The 12756-nt window shown below is 35.6% G+C and overlaps 1 protein-coding gene across 1 annotated transcript; it reads right to left on the bottom strand.

The window, feature by feature from the left end:
- Nucleotides 1-1207: 1207 nt before the first annotated feature.
- On the bottom strand, nt 1208-4910 carry LOC133338668 (DNA-directed RNA polymerase I subunit RPA2). The gene is made up of 6 exons (XM_061546837.1): nt 4827-4910; nt 3718-4759; nt 3195-3652; nt 2675-3132; nt 2207-2614; nt 1208-2144 (listed from the first exon to the last, which is right to left on the bottom strand). The coding sequence occupies exons 1-6, from the start codon at nt 4893-4895 to the stop codon at nt 1208-1210; spliced, it is 3372 nt and encodes a 1123-aa protein (XP_061402821.1). The 5' UTR covers nt 4896-4910.
- Between the last annotated feature and the right edge of the window lie 7846 nt (nt 4911-12756).

Genomic DNA, 12756 nt, shown 5'->3' with positions numbered 1-12756 from the left:
ATTATTGGACCATACCAATGCGGCTTCAGACCTGGCAAATCCACCATTTACCAGATTTTTACGCAAGTAGATGAGACAGCTCTTGATCTATGGGCCGATCTGGATTGACGTGAATATCGCTGAACCATGAGTTGTACCAGCTATTCTCGGACATCGACATTTTAATACGTATTGAGCTGCAGCGACTACATTGGCTAGGTCATGTTGTGAGAATGGATGAAGATGCCCCAGCCCAGAAGGCATATAAAAGCGAATCAGCTGATGGTGCACACAGAAGGGAAATGCCACGAATAAGATCAAACTGGATTTCAAACTGGAAAAACTGCGCAAAAGACCGACGTGCCTGGAAATCTTTTTTTAAGCTCGGCTTATGGAACGAAAGTTCTGTCACAAGCCAGCTAATTAAGTAAGTAAGTCTAAAAATCCAAGTATCGAAAATTTAAAACAAATCTAAGACATTTCATAGATTTTTTTTAAAAAACCTTCACTTTGGAAATTTGAATTTAAAAAAAAATTAATATTTTTTCCAAAACTTTTTTAAAGATCCAAGCTTTTAAAAGTTTTGTTTATATTCCAACATTAAAAAACTCTTTAATTCGCATTTTGAAATATTTTTCTTACAAATCTATTATTTTTTATACGCACTTTGAAATATATTTCACAAAAAATTTTATAAAAATCCAAGCTTTAATTTTCGGAAATTTTAATTTCCGAAAATTAATTACTATTAAGCTATTTATTAATTTTTTTCTTCATCAACAACGAAATATATTTTTTAAAAAATTTCCATTTTAATACGCACTTCGAATTATGTTTTTGAAAAAATGTAAGAATTTAACTTCAATTTCTTATTTAAATATATTCCCCAAAACTAGGATTTAAGCCTTTTTTAAAACACATTATATCCACGCTTTATTTTTTTAATATTTTAAATTCACGTTTTGTAAAATATTTATTTTATAAACACGCTTTAACAAATTAGTCTTTTAAATGCATTTTAAATCCACGTTACAAAAATTCAAAATTTTTTGAAATTACGTTTAATTTTTAAATTTACACTTTGTAAAGCGTTTATATAAATCCACAATTCTGTATTCTTAAAAATAAAACACAATTTTTCTCAATAAAATCAACTTTTTTCTTTATTAAATTTAAAGCTATTTGTTTTTTCGTTACTCTAATTACAAACTAAATTTACTTAGTTTCATTAAATCTCCATCAGTTTAAATCTTGCATTTATATTCACCGAACTCAGTTCTGTCACCAAATATTTAAATGAACAAGGAATTTCAATATAACCAACACCCGAACCATCTCCACACAAACGACATGTATCGGGTACCGAGTGCAATTTACCAGTATTTTGTGAACGTTTAACGATTTTCTTCAATGGCGCCAATATACTACCACATTTATTACAGACCAACGAATGTGTCTTATCCGAATTATGGAAGAGACGATCTTGCAGTAAGAATGCAGCACCATGTGATATCAAGGCATCACGTTCCATTTCACCAAAACGTACACCACCACCACGTTTACGACCCTTAATGGGTTGTTGTGTAATGGCATCAACAGGACCCGTCGAACGTACTTGCCATTTGTCGAATACCATGTGACGTAGACGTTGATAGTGGACAATGCCAAAGAATATGTCGGCGGTCATTTCACGACCATCCACGCCGGAATATAAACGTTCGGTACCATAATAGTTGTAACCACCAGCCTCTAATAGTTTTCCAAAATAGTCGATGGCAGTGTGTTTTTCGGAAAACCGAAAAGGTGTAGCATCATGCACTAGGCCATGTAGCGCAGCACTTTTCCCTGCCATTGTTTCGATCATCATAGCAATTGTCATACGAGAGGGGAAACCGTGAGGATTGAAAACAATATCGGGAATTAAACCAGTCTCGGAGAAAGGTAAATCTTCGGCAGGATATTTTTGAGAACAGATACCCTTTTGACCGGCACGCGAAGCGAATTTATCACCAATTGTGGGTGGACGTGGTATACGCAACGTGACGCATACCATACGTGGTTCATTGGCCTTAAAGCTACCACAATAGCGTACACTGTCGACAATACAATCTTCTTTCTCATCTAATTTGACTAGTTTATAGGTGGATTCTTCGGTGTCGTAGTAACTAAAACAAAAAGAAGACCGTCAATAGAATCAGAAACTGTAAAATGAATAACAAAAACTTACCTATAAAAGGGATTGCCATATGATAACTTCGAGCCTGGATGTGGTAAACCATCATTGTCCAAGGTTTTACTTAATTCCGGCATATTAGGGTTGCGTGCAAAATAATTGCTGCCACGCATTTCCAGAAATTTAGATTTGTATATGGAACCATATGCAAAGCCTCGTTCATGTGCCGATTTATTTATAATCATGGCATCTTCCATGTCATAGCCTGTGTAGGAAATTACTGCCACAATGGCATTGGTGCCCATGGCAAAATCATCCAAACGGATATTATCATGATGGACGGGTCTAAATAATGGAGCACCGGGTGTTTGTATACGATACAATTTGTTGGCAGCCTGTTTGGGCCAATTTAAACATGGTGTACCCATGGTTTGTTTACCCATCTGACACTGGTACATGTTACTGAAAAAAATAAAAATTTAATTAAAAATTAGTTTCAAATAAAAATTATAATTAACTTACCGCGGTGACTGATTATAATCGGGCATGGGAATCAAATTGGCCAAGTTACTTAAGAAATCAGTTTTGGAGAGTTCCATGTGTGTGGTAAATCCTGGATAAATTTCCTTAGCATCTATGGCAATTTCCATGTAAACTTGTTCCAGTGAACCAATGAATTCGATTTTATTCAATGCCAGATTTCTAACAGGACGCATTAAACGTGCTGGACCAACAAATAAATATAGACCAGGAAACTGACCCTTCTTCTTGTATGGCACATAGGCAATTTCCATCATTTCTGGTAGAGTGCCTTCGATTTTCAACAATCGTAAGTTGTCCACAATTTTTCCAGCATCTGCTTGTCGAATATAACCCAAAAGTTTTCCCTCAAGGAATACAACAAACAATTTACCAGCTGGATCTTTTAGATCTGAGTCGACCGGGAGCATACCCAATTCTACCAATGTTTTTGGTATATTCTAAAAATTAGAAATTATTACATTAGTTTAAATTTCCAAACCTAATTCAATCGACTACTTACATCGACCAATTTCTTATCGGGCATTGTGGATATTCTACATGTGACAGTCAAGTGATTCAACAAACCACATGGCGTACCATCAGGTGTGTGTACAGGGCAAATAAAACCCCAAGCATCGGGTAACAATTGACGTGCCTCGGTTGTACGCATAGTGGTGAAGAATGAACCTCTATGCACCGCCCGGAAATGTGACATATAACGCATACGATTAATATTTTCAGCCATAACAACTAAACCGGAACTTTGCATAAGACCCAGACCGCTGCGTGATGGCGCATTACCCGTGGCCAAAAATGATTCCATGGCACGGCTAATGCCACCCGAACTACGTAAGGCGGTTGACATAATGCTGGCATTAATCAAGGCATCAGGGGTGTTGAGTTTCTTAAGCAAAGTCTTTTTGGCATACTGTAACCAGAGATCGACACGATCGCCCAAGAATTTCTGATATAAACTACCTAGAAAATTAAATACAAAATATATTAATTACAGAATTCAAATCAAATATGTGTATTAAACTCACCCGATGTCAATACCTCCTGCATCATAACAGAATCCACATTTTCCACTTTGGCATTACCCTGGACACATTGATACAATTTCTGTATCATAAATACGACTAAATCAAACTTCTCCTTACTCGTTTCCAGATGTACCAAAACACGTTGATCCATAATGAATTCAGCAACCTCTGTATTGGTTTTCCAACTAGGTAATTCGGGAAAACGAGATCTAAAGATTTGTCCCACATAATCTTTACACTGACCCGATGTGTGCAAACCTTCGGCATGTACATCACGTAACATTTGTTGAACACAACTCAAATAGTATTGATCATCCTCATAGCCTCGAACCAAACGCCTATAAATTTCTTCATCGGTATAATCAACCAAACATTTGATAATCAAACAAACCGGTACATAGGCCATAAATTTCATATTGGAGAACATAAATTTACAGGTACCATTATTCAGATAATGTAAAACATTATTGTACGATGTCTCATCCTCCCGCACCGAACGTATCATAATACCCAATTCACTGAAATTGGAACCACGATTTTTCCATGTACTTCTTTTAATGGCAATTGGATAATTACGACGACTCATCAACAGCATACGTATGATTTTCTCATTACCCTTTATGATGAATATACCACCCCATTCCGAATCGTGTTCACCACGTTTGACCATTTCCTCCGGTTTTAGTTTACCCAAGTTACAGGCATTGGATTTCAGCATAATTGGTATTTCGCCCAATTCAACATCAATGGGAGCCTTTTCGATGCCATCTACACGCCAGCCCACCTTTATGGAACACATACCCGTATATGATTTGTGCAGTTGTCTTGCTTCGGTGGGAAATATACTCCGTTCCTTGACATCAACTACGGAAAAAGGCACTTGAGGTTTTGATATTTGTATATCTTGTATATACATTTCCAACTTTTCACCGGCTGGCGTTAGAAAACTACATGGTTGTAGATGTTTTGTAATATTTTTCAGGCCATATTCTAGTAATTCATTGAATGAATCCAAATGAGGAGCACCCAAGGCGTGTAAATGCTACAACAGAAAACAGACAATAATAAATCGTTGTGATTGTGCATGTTTTTATTCACTATGTACTTACTTCATTTAGCTCCTCCGGTATAACACGAAATTCTGGCCTTGAATTTGTTAATTCAGGATATACTTTCATTTTTTCTTTCGTTTGTTTAATTCACTTAAAAATATTTTTTAAAATTCTCGTTTGGGCATCTATGAAACTCGCACGTGTTGCAGTACACTCACAATAACGGAGTTACGTGAAAATGAAGAACGCCGTTAAGATTTAACGGCGAATGCCTGAGTTGTTTAGCATCAGCTGTTTATTGGTTTGTTGTTTAAAAGTAACATAACAACAACAATACCAAATGCACTCAAGTGAATTTTAATAAATAGTAATTATTACGGCACTAAATTGTCTGTTGTTATTATTATTAAATTATATACAGGATAATACAAGATTGTGATGTTATATATTAAAAAATAGTAATCAATAGTGTTTATGTCCAGTACACGTCCCGATTAAAATTGTGAACCCACCCTGTTGTAAAAACACATTACCGTTAAAACTCTTTTTAATTTTTTAAAGTATAATTTTGTTATAGGGAATCCTTTAACATTTGAATATTCAAAGGTAGGATATAGCAACGTTCAAACTGCAATGCCTATACCAAGGATCAAGAGTTTGTAATGCAGCGAAATATCAAGAGTGATATATTTTTTTAAAGCCTATATTTATATCCTAAACAACTTTGTTGCCAGGGTGTTATAGCTTTGTGCAGCCCCAAGAGTTTGTAACGCCGCGAAATATTGGTCCTAGACCCACCTTTAAGTATACCGATAGTCATATCTCGACTAGCTGAGTCGATCTAGACATGTGTGTCCGTCCGTCTGTCCATTATAATTTGTAAACACGATACAGGCCACAGTAATGGACCAATTTTGACGAAATTTTGCATGTAGGATGGGTTCGGCCCAATGAAGACTCCTATTGTTTTTCGTAAAGATCGGTTAATATTAAGAGGATGAACCAAATACTGAATTTTTGTCGGTTTTTCTGGTACCTCCAGAGCCCGCAATTATTGCCCAAACCCTGCCTGTTTTCAAAAAGATCGGTTAATATTTAGAGGGTCAAATGGACCCTGACTTTTGTGTGAAAAATGAAAAAATAATGTATTCTATAGCGTATATATTTACTCCTGAACGACATAGAGCCGACATAGTATATCCAAGAGGAGTGGTTGGTTGGCCTTTAAATTGATACCCATTATATTGTCGTATGTACTCGGATGTGGGAGTTACACGTAAATATTTATTTACCAATATATTATTTATTAACCCATTGCTTTTGTATCTAATGTGTTCTCTGCTCAGAATGGCAAAGCAACTTGTTCTCATAGTTCACTGCTGTGAATAGTTTACTTTAGTTCGTTCATAAACGACACAGAGGTTCAAACTTGGCTGCACTTTGTTTCTATCGGTTATAAATGGTTAAGAAATAAATTAGTTGTCTTTTAACATATTAAAAAATAATAAAGAATATGAAAAAATACTAAATATAATAGTTAATGAGATTTAGATCAACGTATTTCGAAAATTATAAATCTGAAAAACTATAAATTATAAATCTGAATTTAAATTGTATTTCTAACATGAAATAAATAGACATAAATTTAACGGATTTCGGCAGTTCTAGAAGGAATTAAACCAAATATTTGGGTGGTAATAATGGTGGTAGAATAAAATATCTAATTCCTTGTGACTCCTGGTTTATTTAGGAATTCTAAATGCATTTGCTCGCTATATTAATTGCACATTATACGATTTTTTTATCAATAGGAGATTTTTTTGGTCTTTGTTTTTTTTTTGAAATTGAAAAAAAATCTTTAACTTTTCTTTTAATAATCTACCTAAACAAATTAAATTAAATTAAATAAAACTATCAATAAAAATAATTTCCATTAATAATTGCGCATATGTGGGTCTATTTTTTTTCATTTGTATTTTTTTTACATCTTGCATGTAAGTATGTAAAGATATGCATCGAAAGACGAAACGACAAACTTTGTTTAAACAAATAAAATAATGACAGACGAAAAAAGCAAAATCACGATGCAGCGGAAAAAATCACAAGAAAACTTTGTGATTGCAAGCAAATGATAAGAAACGAAACACAAAACCAGCAAAAAAAAACGTCAATGAAGTTTCATCAGATTCATGTAAAAAAGCAAGGAACATATTTGATAACCCGCATTGCATTATGGATCAATAAAATAGCATGGAATTCACATGATCTCTTGAATACCTTACGAAGACTAATAGCAGAATATATATTTTTTAATATCAGATCAATACGAATATAAAAATTCAATTTTCGAAAAGAATATTAATTTTTTTTAACATACACATCTAAAAAAATATTCTAGACATTAAAGATTAAAAAATAAAAGTTAAAAAAAATATTCATTGAAAAAAATTAAAAAAATCTACGTATGGAAAAAATATTTGCCTTGATTTTTACATCCTTCACCACTCTGTGGTACAGGGTATTATGTCTTTGTGCATATGTTTGTAACAGGAGATAGACACATGGTTCGATCTATGCATGTCCGTCCGTCCGTCCGTCGGTCCATGTTAAATAGTAAACAAAGTACAGGTCATGTTTATGATCCAAATTGGATGAAATTTGGCACCCTATTAAAATTGGGAAAAATCGGTCCAGATTTAGATATAGCTCCCATATATATTTATATATAGCTCCCATATATATTTTTGTCCGATTTACGATAAATGGTGTACCAAAGTCCCTATACATCCTTCGATTTGCACGAAATTTGGCCCAGCGTACTGAATTAAGCCTAGAGTGATGTGTGCTAAGTTTCGTGAAAATCGCTTCAGATTTAGATATAGCTCCCATATATATTTACGTCCGATTTAAGGTAAATGGTGCACCAAAGTCCCTAAATATCATTCGATTTGGACGAGATTTGGCCCAGCGTAATGAATTAAGCCTAGAATGATGTGTGCTAAGTTTCGTGAAAATCGGTTCAAATTTAGATATAGCTCCCATATATATTTACGTCCGATTTAAGGTAAATGGTGCACCAAAGCCCTTAAATATGCTTCGAAATTTGGCACAGCGTACTGAACTAAGCCTAGAATTATGTGTGCAAAGTTTCGTGAAAATTGGTCCAGATTTAGATATAGCTCCCATATATATTTTCGTCCGATTTAAGGTAAATGGCGCACCAAAGTACCTAAATATCATACGATTTGCACGAAATTTGGCACAGCGCACTGAATAAAGTCTAGAACGATGTGTGCTAAGTTTCGTGAAAATTGGTTCAGATTTAGATATAGCTCCCATATATATTTTTGTCCGATTTACGATAAATGGTGTACCAAAGTCCCTATACATCCTTAGATTTGCACGAAATTTGGCACATCGTACTGAATTAAGCCTAGAATGATGTGTGCTAAGTTTCGTGAAAACCGGTCCAGATTTAGATATAGCTCCCATATATATTTTCGTCCGATTTAAGGTAAATAGCGCACCAAAGTTCTTAAATATACTTCGATTTGCACGAAATTTGGCCCAGAGTACTGAATTAAGCCTAGAATAATGTGTGCTAAGTTTCATGAAAATCGGTCCAGATTTAGATATAGCTCCCATATATATTTTCGTCCGATTTAAGGTGAATAGCGCACCAAAGTTCCTAAATATACTTCAATTTGCACGAAATTTGGCCCAGCGTACTGAATTAAGCCTAGAATAATATGTGTTAAGTTTCGTGAAAATCGGTTCAGATTTAGATATAGCTCCCATATATATGTTCGACCGATTTACGATAAATGGTGTACCAAAGTCCCCAAATATACATCGATTTGCACGAAATTTGGCCCAGCGTACTGAATTAAGCCTAAAATGATATGTGCTAAGTTTCGTGAGAATCGGTTCAGATTTAGATATAGCTCCCATATACATTTTCGTGCGATTTAAGGTAAATGACACACCAATGTACCTAAATATACTTCGAAATTTTGCACAGCGTACTGAACTAAGCCTAGAATGATGTGTGCTAAGTTTCGTGAAAATCGGTCCAGACTTAGATATAGCTCCCATATATATTTTCGTCCGATTTAAGACAAATGGTTCACCATTTGTCTATGGTTATGGCCCTTTAAAAAACACATTTTTCTAAATCCACTCTTATGGTTTTTGAAAAAAATATTTTCTCTAAATCCAGACTTATGGTTCATGAAAAATATTAAAAAAAATCCATTTATAAAAAATATTTTTTAAAAATGCAGCCTTATGGCTCTTGAAAAATATTATTTTATTCGAAAATTTTAAAAAAAAAATTTCGTTCAAAAAAAAAAATCTTTAAAAATTACTTCAAAAATATATATTTAGAACATGGCTGTGAAGGATGTTGAACATCCTGCCCTGCTCCATAATACATCCCTTACTGTATACCACTGGTCGCCGATTGATGATCATACCATTGTAGCATTCTTATAGTTTCTTTGTTTATTCTTCGTCAGCGTTGAAGGAATGGAAAAAGCAAAACATGAAACTGGAAAACTTTTGAATAATATTAAGTACGCGACGACATTTGTTTCCGGTTAGGAAGGAGTGTAAGCAAACTATGCTCATTTTGCGGAACTTGTGAAAATTGGCTGTTTTAAACAAATGAAAGTTTTTCGTTTCGTTTCGCTGTTCTGTTTTGCTTTTGTTTTCAGTTTTTCTTTTTTGTTGTTTTACTTTTGTTAGCATATTGTTGTTGCTGTTACTTTTTTAGTTTTGTTCTCGTGTTCGTGCTGGTATTGATGTTTAGTTTGCAAGATTCCGATTGATTGTAATGTATATTCCATGGTGGATGGTGTTCAGTAGGTGGAGGAGGAGGAGGTGGACGAGGTGAAGGGGTCGCGGCATACTTTGCAAACTTATGTTTTAATGATGTTGAATGAACAAGAAGTGGAGGGGTGAAAGAAGGGGTGGCATATACATTTATTGGAATTAAATTAATGGACATTTTGATGCCATTAAATGGGAATATTTTGAAGTAAATTTAATTAATTTTTACAAAATGAAGTTTTTTCAATTATTATTTTAAATTCATGTATATATTCTTTGGGATGGGGTGGCGTAGGGGATGATAGATACGAAGCAACTACTCTGATTGACTTTAACATGGCGAAGTCCAGGCTATCTTGGTCCCTCTTTCATCTAAATTGTGGACACTGACCTCCCCGTGGTGCCACCTGGTGTAGCTATTTTGATCACCCGATGAAATAGTGAGCTAATATGTGCCGCGAGTTCACCCATAAGAACTATAAAAAATGGGTTGAGGCGTCGGGTTAGTTACCCACACTCGGAAAACTCCTCCTACTATGAAAAAGCAAAGAAAAAGAAAACCAAACCGACCTTATGTTGACGACACCCGCAAACGTATAAAGGACCACGATCTGTGAATCTGCACTTGGAATGTGCACACGTTGCTTTGGCGGATTTACTCAAGAAGTACAAAGCCGATATTATTGCCTTGCAGGAAATGCGATGGAATGGGACTGGCGCAAATAACAAATAACTCAGATGATTACGCCCTGTATTATAGCTACCATGAAACGAGACATGAATTTGGCTGAGGGTTTGAGGTTAACAGGAGCATAAAAGACCTCGTCTCCAAATCAGTCCAGTAGATGAGGGAATTGCTATAATCCGCATAAAAGCGAAGTTCTTCTACATCAGTCTCATTTGCGCCCATGCTCCGACCGAAGGTAAAGATGAACAGACCTTAGACATATCTTACGAGCGCCTAGAAACAGCATATGACCGTTGCCCTGGTCATGTCATCCAGCGTACTGAGCGAACGACAGAAGCCAATGTCATTATTGAACCATACCTGGCAAATCAACCATTGACCAGATTTTCACTCTGCGACACATTCCACCTATTCGTCGACTATAAAGCCGCATTCGACAGCCCTATCCGTTCAGAGGCGTATAAAGCCATGTCTGCGTTTGGCATTCCTGCAAAATTGATTCGGCTATGCAGGATAACTTTAACTGGCACAAGATCAGCAGTTAAAGTCGGAAAGGACCTTTCGGAGCCCTTTAATACCGAACAAGGATTCAGACAAGGTGATACTTTGTCGTGTGAACTTTTTAACATCCTGCTGGAAAAGGTCATATGAGAGGCAAAGGTGAACAGAAATGACACTCTGTACACCAAACAACACATGTTACTCGCCTACACCGATGACATCGACATAATGGGTCGAACATTGAGACTGGGACTGGCAGTAAACGGCGAGAAGACCAAGCTGATGGCATCAACGCGCAAGACGTCCAGTAGACTCGGACCAACTGTGGAACTTGAGAACTACAGCTTCAAGTTAGTCAAAGATTTTATATACTTTGGTACCGCCATAAACAAAATGAATGGCATCAGTTTTCGGAGAAGGATAGTAATGACCGATGCTACTATGGTCTGAGCAAATAACTCAAAAGCAAGGCCACCTCCCGCCAGACCAAAGTCACACCCTACAAGACGGTGATACTACCCGTGCTGTTATATGGATCTGACGCATAGGTACTTGCCCAAGCAAATGAGGCAGCTCTTGGAGTGTTTGAGAGAAAAAATCTCCGAAAGATCTATGGGCCGATTTGCGTTGACGGCGAATATCGCTGGACTATGAGTTGTACCAGCTATTCTCGGACATCGACATTGTTAGACGTATTGAGCTGCAGTGACTACGTTGACTAGGTCATGTTGTGAGAATGGATGAAGATGACCCAGCCCCGAAGGCATACAAAAGCGAAACAGCTGATGGTTTACACAGAAGGGGAAGGGAAAGAATAAGATGGAAAGACCAAGTGAAAGACAACATTGCCGAACATGGTGTTTCAAATTGGAAAAACTGCGCAAAAGACTGACGCGCCTGGAAAACATTTTAAGCTCGGCTTATGGAAGTATTCTTGAAAATTACTCTTTCAAAATATCCATAGGCCTTAAAAATATTCTTTAAAAAATCCACGCCTCTTATATGTCTTGAAAAAAATGTTATTTCACAAATTCACACCTCTTATAGACCTTTAAAAATATCCACGCTTTTTATAGGTCTTGAAAAAATATTCTTTAAAAAATCGACGTCTTTGTATACGTCTTCAAGATTTTTTCTTTTCCAAAATTTATTTTCGAATCAAATTAAAAATAGCATTATAAGTAAAAAAAAAAAAAAAAAATATTTCCATTATACGTCTTTGTATACGTCTTCAAGATTTTTTTCTTTTCCAAAATTTATTTTCGAATCAAATTAAAAATAGCATTATAAGTAAAAAAAGAAAAAAAAAATATATCCATTATACAAAGATTTCAAGAAAAACATTTGAAATTAGAAAAATGTAACAGGAAATTTTTCATAATGTATTGTTTGGTTGTTGTTTATGTTTGAGCTTCTTCTCAGAGACAACAAGGACTCGACCTACCTATTTATTAACGCACACAGAAATACACGAATGATGTTCCGTGGCATCATCATTTATTATTAACACTTTTAAATGAAATTACCAACTTCAGGCACGGAATGTCTTTCGCTTCTTTGTTGCAGGAGAAATAACAAAAAATAGCATTGTAATATAATTCTGAAAATGAAAATTCGAAGAAATATTCTATTTCAGAAAATACATTGGAAAAAATAATCTTTAAAAAATTCACAACTTGATTAGTCTTTAAAAGATATTCTTCAAAAAATGTACGCCTTGTAATTTGAAAGACCATACACCGAGATGTTGTCTTCTGCTTGGTCTTTCCATCTTATTCGTGGCCTTCCCCTTCTGGGCTGGGGCATCTTCATCCATTCTCACAACATGACCTAGCCAACGTAGTCACTGCAGCTCAATACGACTAACTATATCGATGTCCGCGTATAAAAAATGGTAAAGCTCGTGGTTCATTCCACGCCGATATTCACCGTCGACGCAGATCGGCCCATAGATCTTTCGGAGAATTT

Source organism: Musca vetustissima, unplaced genomic scaffold (genome assembly GCF_032173495.1).
Source record: "Musca vetustissima isolate MV318-11 ecotype Yass unplaced genomic scaffold, APGP_CSIRO_Mvet_v1 utg27460, whole genome shotgun sequence".
Taxonomy (NCBI): Eukaryota; Metazoa; Arthropoda; class Insecta; order Diptera; family Muscidae; genus Musca; species Musca vetustissima.
The sequence above is the reverse complement of the archived record's forward strand: the minus strand, read 5'-3'. Positions and strand labels throughout refer to the sequence as shown.